At 37.8% G+C, this 18,163-nt stretch overlaps 1 protein-coding gene across 3 annotated transcripts in view; it reads right to left on the reverse strand.

The window, feature by feature from the left end:
- Positions 1-18,163, reverse strand: part of gpc6a (glypican 6a) — a 161,023-nt gene that overhangs the window by 45,199 nt on the left and 97,661 nt on the right. For all 3 annotated transcript variants that reach the window (XM_031324366.2, XM_031324365.2, XM_035999480.1), the window contains exon 4: positions 16,568-16,733. In XM_031324366.2, coding sequence (XP_031180226.1) covers positions 16,568-16,733 — 166 coding nt within the window. The remainder of the gene's footprint in view (positions 1-16,567; positions 16,734-18,163) is intronic.

Below are 18,163 nucleotides of genomic sequence, written 5' to 3' on the forward strand. Positions count from 1 at the left end.
GGAATTGTTACTTCTACATGCTTAAATAACTTCTGAAATTATGTTACATACGAGAACACTTTTTTATAAAAAACGGGCTGTTGATGAAAAGCAATTTAAAGATTAATCTGTTCAAACCATAAATCATTAGGAGGGTAAAGAAAAGCACATATTATAGTGCACAGGCTGTGCTGTTTTTCATACCAGCTATACTACCAGCCTTTATTAATTTGGTCACCAAGTGTCTTAAACTTTACATTGGTCCTGGACAATGTTTGTTAGTTTTTTAAGCAGGAGATGGAGATGGGAGGTTAGTTCCATATGGGATAGTGTCTAGTTGAATCAACATGACAACAAAACATGACCAACACATCGTTTGAAGGAACAAAGTCTCATGATTCTATTTGTGGAAAGCATTTTAAGATTCCGAAATCTCTGTGACAACAGTTGCTCATTTTGTAACAGGACTGCCTATTACTCAAAATAGATATATTTATGCCTCTGTAAATTTTGATTCAGTATGTATTTAATGCCTTTTGTAACCTTTTGACGGTTCGCTAAGGCCAAATAGTTACCTTTTAGAAGAGACTGGGATCAGGACTTCATTCAAAAGGGTTTAAGAAACCATTTTACTTTCTGTCATTTTCTGGTTGGCAGACAATACTGTAGAAGCAGTGCTTGGTAAGGGTTTTAAAATTCCACTTCTGACTTGTATTTATTCAGATTGCATTTAGGTGAAACGTTCTGTTTCTGTCTACTGACTGCCAGATTTTGAATATCTATGTGATTTATATAAAATATTGTTAGTACTTGTACAAAAAATTGTACACTGAAACACATTAAAAGGGATTGCTGGTTTAAAAGTATTTATTTTTTACACTTTTCCCATTCTTTGATGCAGTTTTTACAACTCTTGAGCCAGATTTACATGTTGATGCTATCAACATTACTCTTTTAAACAGTTCCACTAACCTAAGCACTTTTTTTTTTAAATTTTTTATAAAAGCTTTAATATTTTTTTTTGTTTCCTCCTTTATCTGATATTGATCTTGTCTGATATATTTCTTTTGGTATTAGTTTCACGTAATGATGAAATAATTTGATTTGCACCATCTATTTATCTATCCATTGACTGATACAGTGGGGAGTATTGACATGGTTGTTTACTGCTGGCTGCATGGTGCCAACTTCTTTTTCTGCTCTAGGCTGACATTTTCTAATGGAAAACTCCTTTATCTTCACACCCAAAGGTATTAGAAGGGACTCCAACAAAAATACTGTACCTGCAGAGTCTCTTGGGGGACACAGCAGTCATTCATGTCTGAATCAGTGACAAATCAACAACTTTTATGTGAAAATGTTGAAAAACAAATAAAGCGTTCCTAATTATCAAGGGCATTTTTAACCCCATTGATTTTTAATTTCATGACTTTTTATCAACTTTTACATTTAACATTTCTGCCGTCTGATCCCAGTGGTAGATCAAATTGACTTCTTTTACTTTTGGTCATTGATCAGTCAATACAATTTTGATGTGGTGAGTGGTGCTGGAGTGTTCAATAAATACACCCACTCTAAGATCAATTTCTGTCACACGCTCCTAGATCCATCCTGAGCAGATACCTATAAAATCGGTTATAATATATGTGCTCTCTGGTTTCTTGCCCATTGTTGGGAAACTAAATAGTTTAAAATATTGACAAGAATAACACTGACAAAAAGTCTGTGCCCTCTTTCACTTTATTTATAATTTTACTGATGTATACTGATCCAGGCAGATTGCTGAGTTCCTTGAGATAGGACATACATTTTTGAAGAATGAAGTAGGAGACATCTCTACTGAGATTTACCTATGTTAAAGTAATGGCCTTTGTGTTTATGATCTCAGATTTCAGTGGTGGAAATTCTTGCACTATTTCAGACCACATACTGGCCCAAGTTAATTAAATCTTACTGGGCTCTGCATGACTGCTCTGGAGTCAATGGGAGGACCAAAGTGTCAAGTTGTGTACAAACCCAGAGTACAGAAATGGTCCAGTTAGGCTTAAGACTGTATTCAAAATCATCCTGTGTGACTTTGTCTTTAGGATATAAAGCCATATCACTATCCAAATTATTTAAAGTGGTAGCTCCAATGTCACATACTGTCTGTCATTTTCTTCAATAGCAAAGAAGCTGGAGAAATGGTGTAAAACACTGACTGAGTATTGAATAGTTTAATATTGTTCAATGTGAATTAAAGCTGTGACTCTCTTTCTAAAATACATATTATCATATACATTTTGAAATCACTCAAAGTTAGTACATTTATATTTCCAGTGAGCATCATCAAACATTTGTTATTGCAGCAATTGCCCTTCCTGTGTTGATATGAATTAATCTGGGGATAATTTGGTTGTATTGGAAATGATGAACATAATGCAAAGGGAACTGCCACTTGGGTGCCCACAAATACAAGTCTGCCCAATTATTCAGAGTTGAAGTGATGAAAATGGAGGGAATAACATGCACCATCTGCCAGTCCAAACTGGAGAAAATGTTGGCATACAAACACTAAGCATCAAACAATATAAATTGATGACACCCTGCATAAATTTCCAGGGAAAGCTGATTATTCCATTGCCAGTGGTGGTGTTTCTCTACATGCTGACAGACTGCACTTATCATGACAAAATGTTGTATGTTGCCTAAACAGTACATTCATTATATTTGTTTGTCTACATACAGGTCATGAAGACACAAGTCTTTGCATTGAATTAAAAAAAACAACAACTATAAATTAAAATGTAATTGAGAAATGCTTCAATACTTTATGTTTTGCTTATAATAATAGTGGCACAAAAATGATTAAGAGAAAGTTGTTAGGTTAACAAAAACAACTCTTCAACTGCATCTTAGTTATAGCTCCTTGTCATGGAGACATCACTGTGTCACTGAGCATGCTCTGGGACATCGCTCCTTGTTTACATGCTTTGCTAGTTTGACAAGCTGAGAGGAAAACTACACTGGCTTTGTTCAGCGATGGAAGGTGTCAACTAAGTACTGCAGTATGGCTCTTTGATGTGTTGTCTGTTGCTGCTGACTCTTTCATATCACAGCATATAATTGCTGCTCAGCACCTGCAAAGATTTTGTGGAGTGCCTCTTGGAGATTATGACAGTTTAAAGTACAGTATGAACAATAAAATCCAGATGATATTGGTAAAACAGAAACATAAAAAATATCAATTGTTAATAGCTTTTTGTACATTTTTACTATTTATGTTTAGCTCTATTGAGTTTATTTTTCATAATTAAAATTATTGTTTCACATTTCCAGTTTTGGGCTAAATAATGACTCTACATTTAGTACTGTTGGAAGATCTGGGGTTGATTTCCTATGCTAACTCATGAATGTGTGCTTCCTCCCGCATTTTTGAAAAGAAGCAATTACTGGATTGGAGACTAAATATTGATTAGTGACTGGGGAATATGACAGTTCATGTCAGTTGTGTTAGCCTTACATTGATCTGGTGACCTTTCCAGGGAGTCGTTCTGTCTCTACTTAATACCCATTGTAAAAGGCTCCCGTCCCCCAAACATGTCTTTAGAAAGCATAAAATGACCAGTGCAAATGATCTAATGTCAGTGCATTTTACATTCACGCCATGATTGTAAGCAGAGAGCAGCAATACCTGTATTATTGAAACTATCGTGTAAACACCTTAATTATGTATTCGTCTCGCTTTGACAGTCCTTCCTCCACAGCGCTGCGGAGGAGGGTCTGGCTAGTCCACACAGCATTCCGGGATGGGAGAGAAACGTGCTCTGGTTTATTGGTATGTCTTTAAACCAATCACAATCGCCATGGGCGGCACTAAGTGCCGCACGGAGCTCTGGTGCCGCTGCAAAATAGCCTCAGGAAGGAACTTGTTTTGGTGGAACATGTGCGTTCAAAAGTTATTTTACAGAAAAACAGAAAACTCAGATTGGACAGATAGTCTAGCTAGCTGTCTTGATTTACCCTGCAGAGATCTGAGGAGCAGTTAACCATAGTCCTCATAAATCGACCAGAGTTTAAAATTACAACACAAAGAAAGTGGAAGGTAACGGACATCCGCGCGAAAAGGACATATGGTGGAATTTCCGGCGGCAACGGGGCAATCTCGGAAGTGGAAAGTCGTGGATATAGACCAAACTTGTATTAAAGTTATAATCGCAATAAGCACACTATAATTCAATAAGAGAGCTGAGTCACCCATCAGTCTTCGGTATTAGTCTTTGCATGTAAACAGCGTATTTAACTTTCCATTTACTTCCTTGCAGAAGCCACAAAAGGTCACACACTGAACCTGATCAATATTTTGGAGAAAAGAGTGGCATGGCTTGCTGTGGTTAAACAATGAAGCTTGTTTTTGTGACGACAGTAAAATGGTTACAATAACACAAACAGTGAAAAAGCCTGTGTTAAGGTGTTTCATAAATTTGTGTGAAAAAAACTAAGAAATACACACAAAACTTTAGGAAATAAGATTCAAAAGGCTTTGGTCTAATGTGACTTTGTGTCAGTTACAAGTTATGATACCTTAAGGAGACCAGACACCCAATGATTAGGTTTATGTGCTTTGCTGTAAGCGGCACTAACGTTTTTTTTTTAATGTAAATGCCGCACAAGGAGTCACCAAAGGCAGAAATTAAAAATCAAACCAGGGCATTTATCGCTATCTTTACCTTAGGGGGCAGAAACCAGAAAACCTTTTGTGAATGATCATGTGGGTCATTTTAAAATTAATTTGGAAAAATAGCAAAAGATTACAAATGGTTTGTATTAAACAAGCAATGGAATATATTTAGAAGCAGACATGAAGCAGTTAATCTAGTCTCACTAGATGAAAACACACGCAACATGCAATAAGCAGTGTTTCCCCTACCATAGTTTTGGGGGAGACAATAAATAAATAAAACGACTCCCCACCCCCCCTGAAAGAATGACAAAATTATATAATTATGCTATATTCTCACACACACAAAAAAACGGATGCGTGAGATAAAGTTGTTTTCACAGCTTTGGCACATACTGTACAGGCAATTCGCTTCTCGTTCCTCGCCTTGAAAGTTCAGTTCATTTTACCTTTAGTTGCACAACCTTGTCCCTATTTTCACCTGTTGCTGAGTAACATAGGCCTACATTAATGGTCTTGTGCAGAGTCCGAAATGAACACTCGCCAGTTGCCAAATGCAGGTAAATTTTAGAGGGCTATCCGCCACATAGCAAGCAAATGTTTGTATCAAAATAGTTCTGTTTTTCAGTCTTCATTTTGGTGAAGCTGCAGCTACTTTCTTCTGTTTCTCAGCTGTCTGCACGTCAGAGCTTAGCGGGAACGAGCCGACACACAAATTGCCGCACACACCGGAATGCCAGCCACCATGTCAGTTCTGTTTACTGATAGACAGCATTTACTTCGGGCTAATTAATTAGCTAGTATGTGGCGATTTTGGCAGCCAGCCTTCCAAAAGAAAAAAACAATGAAATTTAATGTTAACTGATTATTAACCGTTAACCGACAAGCAGGAAACGGAGTCTCAGTTCACCCATCTGGGAGGCTATGACACACTTTCTGCACTCTGTGTCCACAGACAGCTGTAGGCTTGTACTGGTGTTGATGTTCTGTGCACTTGCCATGGACACATGCAGCCACTTTCCTGAAACCGCTTGCGGACACAGTCCACAGCCCCCCTCCGGCGCTCAACAATTTTTGGGGGACAGTCACCACCCCCTCTGGAAAAAATCCTAGGGGAAACACTAAATAAGCCATTACAAACATATTATGCCTCTGCCATATCCTTGAACCTGTATTCTTCACCTTTGTTAAACTAACATTTTAAACACATCCAAAGTAAACCTTGTGTTTATGTTGAAAAACTTATCATCTGAGTAACAAGTGTGAAACAACCCTTTCAGTCTTACTCAGAATACTCCTTTTCTAAACACAAACACTGCCAAAATCACTCTGCTAAAAGACGTCTGAAGTCAGTTAACACTTTTTCCAGTTTGCAGTTGCAAGACGTGAATCAATTGCAAAAGACTCGCTAACTTGCCAACATATCTGTCTCCACAGGCATTCTCTCATGCACTTACAACTGGACTGTAGCTCAACAAACACATTTTTTTCTGTTTTATTGGCTTTCGGCTATGTCTGGATTACTTTAGTCCATCTGAAGTCTCAGATACCATGTCTGTTGTTCCTCACATATAAACTCGTATGTCTTTTTACATTAACACTTTTTTCTATTGCTACAGCTGCAAGACACTAGTGCTTCTGCTGGATGAATGTATTTTCCTGTGCTGCCTTGCTGCTGTTTGTTTAGTTCCTATAGCAGTGTAACGGTAAAGGAAACATTAAAAGCACATGTGATGTTCACTGTAATGGATTACCAACTGAACTCTAATGTATCTGTCACACATAAAATTAGTACAAATGTGTGGCTGCCCAGGAGGTAGAAGAAAGGAATCACGCAATAAAATACAAAATTAATGCTTTGGAAAATTGTAACTATGAAGAAAAAGTTTGACATTTTGGGAAATATGGCTGCTTGCTTTTTTTGCCAAGAGTTATATTGATACCATGATACCAAAATGTCAAACAATTCCTTTGGGTTTATGCAATTTTGAATAGTCTAAAAAATGCAATATCATCAAATGTAATAATTGTGTAAAACAAGTACTGTATGCTTTTCATTAATATAAAAAGTGAGGATAAAATATGGTAAGAATAACAGTCAGTGTGCATGTGTGTGTGGAGGCAATATAACTATTAAATAAAACACAGCTGGCCATCAGCTGTGGTACTTACAGTATTACAAAAATGTTGCTTATATTAAGTATAGCTGTGTAGGCATTCCTGCCACATGTACAGAAAAGCATCTTGCAGACTCTGCACAGCCAGTAGCAATTAGAAATAAAATATACTGGTTCTTGATTATGCTGAGGATATGGAGATCACTTCCACTTGGCTAAGTGAGTCATCCAGCCTTCAGCTCTCTGACAGGCAGGAACCCACTAGCTTGTTTGTTCGTGTCATATCTGTTACTGAGACCATCATGCCTGATACTCAGTCAGCTTGAGTGTGCCAGTGTATGTGTGTGTGTGTGTGTGTGTGTGTGTGTGTGTGTGTGTGTGTGTGTGTGTGTTGGTGTGTTTTTGTCTGGTAAATGTCTCAGGTTTCACTTAAAGATGCAGTATGTTTTGTCATACTTGAGGAATCTTAAAGACCACTGTATTACTCTTAAGGTAGTAATAGGTAAAGCATTGTGGATGTTGAGTGACACTGTAGAGCTTTTACAGTGGGACTGGTAGATAATTTATAGACATCTTAAAGGCTACACAGTGCAGTAAAAGCAGAGTATGAGCTTTATTTCTGCCAAGCTATCGACGTCATTTAAAGTAAAGCACTGGCAGGGCGTTCATCTTCATAATCTTACAGATATCACAGAAAGTCCTTCTTGGAGGACAGACAAAATATTGCCTTGAATTCTCATGAACTGGGAGGTTGTGGGGAGGTCCAGTTACACTGGGACACAATCCATGCAATTAAAAAAAATGAGCAAATAAAATCAATAAGGATCGCTTACATTGTGGTGTCAAAGGACTCAACAGAGGACAACACAAGCCTATATCTTAATTAGGAGAAAAAACGTATAGACAGACAGCCCAGTGCTTGTAATACAATAACACAATGGTAGGCTATACAAATCACTTCTCATTTAATGCAATGAGTTTATTATTTTTACTGTATATACAGTAAATTAAGCCCTGCCCCCTTAGTTACTGCTGCTATGCCTGCCAATCTTTCCATCCTCGCATGTCACATTCAATTAGCCTAGAAATCTAGACGCAGCCAGGGTCAGTCTAGCAACTCGCCGTTGGCTTGCGAGCTGGAAAAAACAAATTCTGGTCAGGCCAATCACATCGTGTAGAGAGTCGGTGGGCGGGCTTAACAAAAGGACGGCAGAGTTGCGACGGTTTCTGCATGAATTCCCTGCTACTTGAAAACAAAGAAGATGGCTGCTGCTGCTGGCGAACAACAACTCTAACTGGCCGATTTTATCAGCTGTAGCTAGGTAACTAATTAAGCTAACGTTAGTTCCAGGAGTTGATTGGAAATGGTCTCCAATGGACTTTTTATAATTTTAAGTTTACTTGTAATAAAATTAAATCTTGTAGAAGATGTTTTAAAAGGGCACTTGATGGCTACTTACATTATATCAGGCTAAAACACTGGGGAAATAAAGAAGAGATTTTCTTGTATTGCAGTTTAGAGCTACAGTAGTTAATCCTGGGATTCTAAGTATGACAAAGAAAAAATGACAGAATAGACACTTTTGTTCTAACATAACACGGTTTGGCTGCTTAGCTTCCTTACTAGATTTTCCAATAGTATGTTTTCACTTTTAACGTTACAAGAAAATAAGCATTCAGGATGAGGACTAATTGTGTTTGGTGAATGTAACGCCATCTCTGGTAACATGGGCTGGAGCGGTAACCTCCCAAATCCACACAGGTTTTACAGTGTGGAAAAAATACATGGTGTCTTTGCTAGTCTGGCTTCTTTTTTATACGTTATGTGTAATTCCACATAATAATATAACCTAGTTAGTTAATGATATGCTAATGCATGGCTTTAAACATGCTAACAATTGCATCTTACGTTAGAGCATATAAACCATTCCTTTTTACCCTCATGTTTTTGGTTTTGGAAATTAATAAAAACTCTTGAAACTCTTTAGATGAAGTATTTCTCTTACAACAGCCCAACAAACACCCCTTCAGCATGAAGAGAAATCCACAGCCTGCCGTGGCTAGTTATGGTTGCAAAGGTATGATTGGACAATCACTGTTTGGGGAAAGGGTTTATCAAAAAGTAAATTAAAACCTGCCATCAATTTTGGCCATGTGTAGCTGAAAAATGGCATTGATCATGATGTTAGCCTGAAAAACTGCTAGTGTGTGAATAACAGCATGTGTCTTTCCCCTCTCTCTCTCTCTCTCTCTCTCTCTCTGAGGGTATTTTAACAAGGTGCTGACAAGAAAAATGATAATGATGTGTCTGTCATGATGCAGAGCTGGGTAAATTTGTCACGATGGCAGGTGACTGATGGTGTGGTATCACCCATTGGCCAAACCATGAGTTCCTTCCCTGAGTCATTATGTGTGTGTGTGTGTGTGTGTGTGCGCGCACGCACGCACGCACACACGCACACACGCACACACGCACACACACACACACACACACACACACACACACACACACACACACACACACACACACCTGCCTAAAATCACCCAACACGGGGACGAGCAGGTAAATCACATCCTTCCCCAGGTTTATGCTCATTGTTCACTGACAGTCTGTCTTCCATTTGCAGGTAGAAAGGCGTGAAGTTGTTACGGTAACCTTTACAAACTGTAAACTACTGTACTGTGACTAACTTTAAAATGTATGACAGGGATGCTGTAATCATTTGTCTCCTTCCGCATAGTGATATGTAGGCTACATCAAAGTATTCACCAAGGTTATTATTGTTTCAATGTTACACAGATTTCAGGAATAAATACAGTAGTGGCACATTTGTTTTACTCTCCCCAGTAATGCTTGTAAAACCTGCAGTGTAATACCGGCATCTTAATAATCAAGTGGTTATCAATTTGTCAGATTGCCCAGAATTTAATTTTTATCTCTAACTTGTAAGTCTTGTTGATTTGTTTGGTGTTACAGTGTTTCTCATAAATTCCTCTGGTTCTGTGTTAGTGCTCTACAGTATGTTAAGTGACATTTTAATGGCTTTGTACAGCATTTAGAGCACTTGAAAAAACGTTGACTTTACTGGCTTGACATAAAATCATGTTCTGTTGTTATTGCTTTTATGTCTCTATTCCTATCCCATTTATTTTCAACTATGAATTCCAAAAGCCAAAGCCACTAAGTGATATAGAAAGGGAATAAAAAATGAATATTTGAACTTCTAGTTTTATCTAGTATTAATGTGAAAAACAAATTAAAAACTAAAAGTATTTGTGAATGTGCACGATAATAGTGCAGTACAGCATTATCATTAAAGATCATGTTCTATTTTGGAAAATGTCAAAACAGGGTAGCAGGCTTTATTCTCAATGCTGCAATGTTTTCAATGGCTTAGTAATTATGTACATTTATTTGATAATTTATTTACATTTATGCCCAATGAGGCAGGTACCGTATTTATATGTTATTCAATATCAAGACATTTAGTGCCAGCATGACAATAAACAGTACTACTAAGCTGTTGCAACTAGAGTTCCTGGTTTTACACTTTTAGCAGAGACACCATGTGTCTTCTGCTGTATTGGATCAGATAAAAAAAACATATTTTCTGTGGTAAAATGATGACAAATAAATCCTGATCTTCACTTTTCAAACAAAATAGAAAATCAGCCATGTGATGTAACTTTCATGTGTTGCTGCAAATCAGTTTTTCGTGTTTGAGAGTGGGGGTGCTCCATTGTTCTCTACAGACTTGTCAGCAGCTGCAGACTTGTCACCATGTGTTTTGGGAATGAGGGAACATGCAAATAATATTTCAATAAATGTTTAACAGAAAAGTCAGAAAAACAGCAGTAAGTTCATACAATGTTGTTGTGCTCCATGTTGTGATGATTGAAAACTGGCTTTAAAAATGTAATTTTTAGTCCCAATAGTGGTTTGCAGTAGTGCAGTGCTATACAGCCATTTCACCAGAACTTTATTATTTAGAGTCTGCATTTATATTATAATTCTATTTGGTCTAAATTACTTATTAAAAATGCTTAATTATGTTAATGACAATATGTTTTCCCTGTTTTGTGAATATCTAATGGCATTAATTAATGCCTGGTTGGTCTAAAAATAGTTTTACTGTGTTAAAAAAAATCCTTCTTTTAAACCATTTCTTTAAGGCACACAAATACTAAGACAGAAATAATATCTTTAATCGTATTTGTCAAGTCCACTGTTTTACTGTATTGAGCTGGAAATTAGTCAAGGACACGCACGCACGCACGCACGCACGCACGCACGCACGCACGCACGCACACACGCACACACGCACACACGCACACACACACACACACACAGAGTTGGCTCAAATGGGCTTCACACTTGTTCAATTAAAAAGGCTTACCTAATTTGACACATTGTGTCACTGCCAATCATTACCTAGCAATTTAACTCAAAGTGAGAAAAAATGTATATAAGCCAGATTGTTATATTTAACCAATTTCAGAAGAAAACTCTAGGCAGGGTTCATTTTCTGTTTTCATCGCTGTAATCACAGCTCATATTTCCATATAGCAAACTCATAATACAAACATTAAATAAAGCATTACATTGAATGCAGCTAGTTAAGACCGAATCACCATGACATCATGCTAACACAAAAATTACTTCTGGGTAGACAAATGACAGTTGATTTGAATTGCGGAGATATGTTAAATCGTCAACATTGATATTTTCTGTACTGTTGATTTGCTAGCGTCTTTGATAAACCAAATCTAGCATTACGAACAGCAACATCTCACCGCCGGTCGGACTAACTGCTAGTTTGGGTGGTGTCATTTTCTTTTGTCTGTGGCCCAACAGGTAAATTAGGTCTCCACCTTAATGTTAGTAAAAGTGTTGACATATAAAAGCATCAAACATGCATTTTAGAAGAATGAGATACGATTATATCTAGTTATTCCTCATCCCCGTTTTGCTCAGCACCGATATATTGTATGTAGAGGAGGATAGAAGTTTTCTCCCCGGAAGTTATTGTAAACAAACATTGTGGTTGGGTCTATTCATGTATTAATTGCACCACCATTTTTCTGCCATGATATTTAAAAAACGCCTATAAATGTTACAGGCGTGTCTGTAGGTCAGTATGCACTGTATATTATAATTGAACGTAGCTCTGGTGGTACAAAATTAGCCTGTTTTTTATGAGAATGTTGTATTAAGGGTGGGGAGTTTCTACACATTAGAGTTAGTCAATTTTAACCTTGTAGGGGTTTTCTGTTAGCTAAAGTTATGTTTAATACCACACCTAACACATTCTTGAAAAAGAGTTTGGTCCAAAGTACAGTGCCTGACAAAAGTCTTGTCTCTTATCTAAGTTGTAGGAACAACAAATAATAACTTGACTTGTAGTTGATCAATTGGAATCAGAAATGGTTTATATGAAAGGCAAAGGCTTCTGGATTATGCTTATTATACCAAAATAAAGTTTTGTATCATTCATTGAGTTTTATCATTGAATTAGGACAGAAAGGTCAGATTTGGCTTGGACAAAAGTCTTGTCGCATACAAAAATACAGTAATGTACGGTAGAAATTATACTTTATTGTGAATACACAAACATGCTACAATAACATCAGAGCATACGTAAAGTCATGGTGCCTTGGGAAAAAGAAAATGAGCTTGGAGGACTACATCCATACGTCTCGGCAATGACTCAAATAACGTATTGATGAAGTCATCTGGAATAGCAAAGAAAGCAGTCTTGCAGGACTCCCAGAGTTCATCAAGATTCGTTGGTTTCATCTTCCAAGCCTCCTCCTTTATCTTACCCCAGACATGCTCAATAATGTTCATGTCTGGTGACTGGGCTGGCCAATCCTGGAGCACCTTGACCTTCTTCGCTTTCAGGAACTTTGATGTGGAGGCTGAAGAATGACAAGGAGCGCCATCCTGCTGAAGAATTTGCCCTCTCTTGTGGTTTGGAATGTAATGGGCAGCAATAATTTGTTGATACTTCAGGCTGTTGATGTTGCCATCCACTCTGCAGATCTCTCGCACACCCCCATACTGCATGTAACCCCAAACCATGATTTTTCCTCCACCAAACTTGACTGTTTTCTGGGTGAATCTTGGGTCCATGCGGGTTCCAACAGGTCTTCTGCAGTATTTGCAGCAATTGGGATGCAGTTCAATGGATGATTCATCAGAAAAATCAACCTTCTGCCACTTTTCCACTGTCCATCCTTTCACCAAGCTGTGGGCCTTTGCAAATGCAACACACTTTTTTAGTTGTCTTCTGTTTAATGCTGGTTTGTGAGCACTAATTCGGTCATGGAGGCCACTGCGTGAGAGAATTCGACAAACTGTTGTTATAGATACAGGGGTTTCTGGTGGCCAGCCCAGAAAAAGGGCTGGCCCTGGACTGTCGAAGCAACAAACGGTCCTCTCGAACAGTTGTCTTATGGGGTCTGCCTGACCTGGACTTGTCATGAACTTCACCAGTTTCTTCAAATCTTTTTCTTATCCTTTCCACTTGACGTTTGGATACATTGAAGATGTCTGCCACCTCAGCAGCAGACTTGGTCTTCAGGCTCTTGATGATCAGCACTTTGGTCTGTGGTTGAATCTTTGGCATGTTGTGAGAGGTCAGGTTGCACTTCACATGAAGGTCTAGTGTGCTGGAGGTCTTTTTATACACACCCAGGAATGTGTTAATTACAGTATTTGTCACAGGTGAAACTCTAATCTGTGATTGGTTGAATCATATAAAGACACAACAAGACTTTTGTCCAAGCCAAATCTGACCTTTCTGTCCTAATTCAATGATAAAACTCAATGAATGATACAACACTTTATTTTGGTATAATAAGCATAATCCAGAAGCCTTTGCCTTTCATATAAACCATTTCTGATTCCAATTGATCAACTACAAGTCAAGTTATTATTTGTTGTTCCTACAACTTAGATAAGCGACAAGACTTTTGTCAGGCACTGTAGTAGTTTGTCTGCTGTTAACAGCGCTAGCATTAGCTGGGCTGTAGCTGCTGTACCAAAACAACAATCGTGTCGTCTTTTGCGGCCATTGCCCCATATGAAAAATATTCAAAAAGGAGCAAGAATATTACAAGCTCTAAATCTCATTGTATAGCAAAAGACACTTGTTTACATATGCATCTGTTTACTCTTTGTTTGGTTTTGTGCTACCTCTACAAACATTTGAAAAGCTTTCTTGGCAGGATTTTTTTTGTTTTTTGATTACATTTAATATGTTGCTTTTAAGTAGTTTTAGGTTGTTAACAAAATCAAAAGAAATGTAGCCAAAACTGAGTACTCCCCTAGTTTCCATTTGTTTATTTTGCAGACACAAAAAAGGAAGACATAATTGTAAGATGACTCTGTACGAGGAAAATAGGGCTACTTTTAATTTTATTTTGCCAGTAGAAGGCACTACTGCTCTGTAGTGTAATGTGAGTCCAAAAACGTGCTGCATATTGTAAAGTCATGTTTTTTATTTTATTTTACATGTTAATAAACTATATTCTAAAGTGTAATTAAACCTCTGGTTTCTTCCAGCTTCACTCAGTATGCACTTTGAACAGGCAGTGTCAGCAAAAACTTTATATTGTGATAAATATCGATATCGATCAAAATGGGAAAATATATCGGGATCACATTTTTTGCCCAGCCCTAATTTACTGTATTTAATTAAATCTAACAATACATTTACAATGTTTAAAGGTGCTGTAGGTAGGATTGTGAAGATCCAGGTTTTAGCCAAAGAATTTGAACATCAACAACTTCTCAGTCTCTCCCCCCCTACGGTCTCCTAAGCTCCTCCCCCCACAAGGGAGAATTAATGCGTGTGCCTGAGCAGTGATTGACACACAGTTAGACACCCCCCCTGGCCCTGATTGGTGAATCTGCACTATAGGCTGTAGGTGGTACCAGAGGAGCCAGATTTTTTTTAAATTACCTGCTTCATGTAGTTCTGCTGGAACATAGCGTCAGTTTCAGCAAATATGAAAGAAAGTTAGTTTGATAAGTCTTACCTACTGCATCTTTAATATATCGTAATATAAATCTGTCAACCTCGTCTTATTTAGTGTTTAGTCATATCTTCCGAAATCTCGCCCCAAAAAAAGATGTTGCAATAGTCTTTTCAATTTTGATTTGTTCCACTAAGTAAGAATGACGAAAGCTCAACTTTGTACATTAGAGAGAGAAAAAATATTATCTGGTTTTAGTTTAGCCAAGTTGGCATTCCTCTATTTTTTTGTCCATTTTTAATAAAAGAAAGAATGTTATTTGTTACATAAATGTCCCTGATTCAACTGGATTTAGAAAGATTATAGACAATTTTCAAAACTCATCTTCTCTCTTAAAACTAAATGAAAAGCCTTGCTCTCCTTTCTATTGTCTTTCGAATCAATGATATCGATAGTAACATTTAACTATGAACAAAGTCCAGAGGTAAATGTCATTGAGGGCTCCTAAAAATTGAAGGCTGTGCCTCTTATCTAACCTTCTCTAATAAGTGATGATTTAAAGGGACGACAATGACAGATTGTGTAAGGGCTCAATCCATAAATTTCTATAATGCAAAGATATGCTCCAGTGGCGATAATTGACCTGTGACACATTTAGAAGTTGTCTCTGAAAGACAAATCAATATTTCTTGCAAGCTGCACCGTAAGCAAATCGAAGTTCTTTAGCAACAGATAATGAATACAAAATGTCAGTAGACATAAAAAAATGTGTCTTTCATTGTGAAAATAAACATCCTTTGGGTTCTACATTTGTAATTATAATACTCCCAACAACATTGTTTTTCCAAACCAAAAAACAATGTCTGCACAAAAAGTGGAACAAAATAATAAAAAAAAAAAAACAACACTTTTTCTACACCCCAAGGGTGTTTTTGTCTTACCAGATTCATCATTCTGTTGCAACAGCTCTTCCCATTACTGTCAAACAGAACGTCCCGTTGCGGCAATAGATTTGCCTCTTCACAACCGAACAAGACACTAACTTTTTAACACATGTCATAAAGCTGCGAGACATCTCATTCAGTGCACAGGGGCCTGTGTTGATCTGAGACTTCAGACATGCCATGCGAGAGAACAAGCGGTACGTCATCTGATGGTTTCTCAAATGACAGGCCTGTCACAAAACAGCCAAAAGCTTAGAAGTGCAGTTCACTTGACACATTGTCTTCAGTGATGCCTCTTAAAAAAAACGTCACCCCATTTAAAAAAAAATCTGTTAGGGTGGGTGGGAGGATGCGACTGGGGTACATAACAAATAAAGTATTGGCCTACAAAAGATCCAGAGGGAACACTCTATGTGCCTCCTTGGTATCCATTTAACAGGAGGGCTTAGAGCATCCAGCTACTTACAGCCTAACTGAAGTGCTATATTACTCACCGAGCTCAGCTGGAAACACTATAGAAAATGTGTTTGCCTAGGATCTGCTCTCCTTTATCAATCCCAAACAGCAGGGACCAGAGCTTTAAGCACTATGCCAGGGTTCCAGCAACAGCAAACAACATTTCAGACTGAAAAAAGACGGAATGGTTGCACAAATAAGATTTCAGTTTTGTCTCTGCAAATCCTTTAAAGCTGAATCTAACACAGTACAACCTACTGAATTCCCACAGAGACTATTCAAAGACACTGCCTTGGAAAAGTTACATGCAGCCTTAGAAGTACGAGTGTGCGCACAGGCAGACAGACACACAAACCTTAAAATATTACAAAGAGAAACAGAGAAACAGGTGCAAGGGCACTCGATTTGAAGCAGAATCTTTTATTTCTTACCGATGTAGAGGTTCCATTCAGCATCTAGGTCTGCCTGGTTCGCGAGACAGCCTCTCATAACGTTGTGACAGTAGTTGTGACAGGGTTTCAGCCCAGGCATGCCGCGACAGTATGGACAGTACAGCATCTTGGTCAAGGCTTTGACACATGCTGGTACTACATTCACCTATGAAACAATGAGATGTTCTTCAGTTTATGTCATGTCTTTTCAAGGTCATTAAACCTCAGTAATTGTTTTATGACATGCAGTATGATTCCTAGAATGGAAAGAGTAGTTGTGATAAAACAGTAATATTGCACATTACATTTCTGGACATTTTTATATTTCTACAAAGCATCTATAAGGAATGAAATTCCAATTGAAAGTTAGTTGAAAGAATAGTCAGACGCATTTCAACATTTTGACATCTCAACACTACATCATATCTTCTGAAGCTTGAAAATGTGAAAACCCACCAGATAAAACTGTATGACAATACGATGTTTACAACTCTGTCCATCTCAATTCCTTGTGAAGGCTGTGCCTTTTGTTGTTGGGCCATGTCATTGTACCGGCTTGAGTGAAAGCGACAGGATTCTCACATCTGCTTCCCTTCAGAGGTGGGGATGCAGAACGAAGAGTACATCTGATAATTGGCCTGTCAGCCTCTGTATTCATGCTTGACTTTAGATTTTGTCCAGCACACACTCTGAAGACTGCTGGTGTGTGTGTGTGTGTGTGTGTGTGTGTGTGTGTGTGTGTGTGTGTGTGTGTGTGTGTGTGTGCATGTGCGTGAGCAGGGAAGGTTGGCAGATTGGTCAGTGGTTGTCATAAGGACTACACAACTGGACACATCTGGGTTTTGCTGTGGCAGAGGAACCAATCTGCCCATCACAGAAAATGAATTGAAGAGACAGTTAAATACATGTTAAGTTAGTAATGTGATGTCCATCCATATGAGCAAAACAGTGATTCATTTGCTGTTTCTAAAAGTCAAGTTATGTCAACTTTTATTTATTTTATAGCCTAAAATCACAAATTTGCCTTGAGGAGCTTTATAATCTGTACAGCCTTAAACACCCTTTAGACCCTCAATTTAGATAAGGAAAAACTCTTGTTTTTGAAGAAACCTCCAGGAAAGAGCAAAACAAAGGAGGGATCCCTCTTCCAGGACAGACAGATATGCAATTAAGATGAGTTTTTATTCTGAGAAGGATTTGTTCATTACTCATTTTGTGTATACCATGCTCTTTCTCATTATTATTATTGTTAATTTGACTTGTATTAACATTAATACTGTTGGAAAAAAAGAAAACAAACATGTAGAGACACAAAGGCAGAGGACATAAATACATCTGAAGATAAAAGTGAGATGGACTTAAAAAAAGAAAACATCAGTGAACCTTTGTACAGTAGCTCCATGGCAACATGTGATGCTGTGCTATTACACTGTATTCAGCTTTGGTCTTGTCTACAGTCTGATTTGAACACTGTAGTCTGTATTTGATTTTACTGTAAAAAAATTATTGTACTGGGAGTGTGGTTAACATATGGGACTATTTCACACAAGGTTCATTTGATTGAACACATTTCACATCTGACATTGAAATCATTTA

The sequence above is a fragment of the Sander lucioperca genome, chromosome 3, assembly GCF_008315115.2.
Source record: "Sander lucioperca isolate FBNREF2018 chromosome 3, SLUC_FBN_1.2, whole genome shotgun sequence".
NCBI classification, from domain to species: Eukaryota; Metazoa; Chordata; class Actinopteri; order Perciformes; family Percidae; genus Sander; species Sander lucioperca.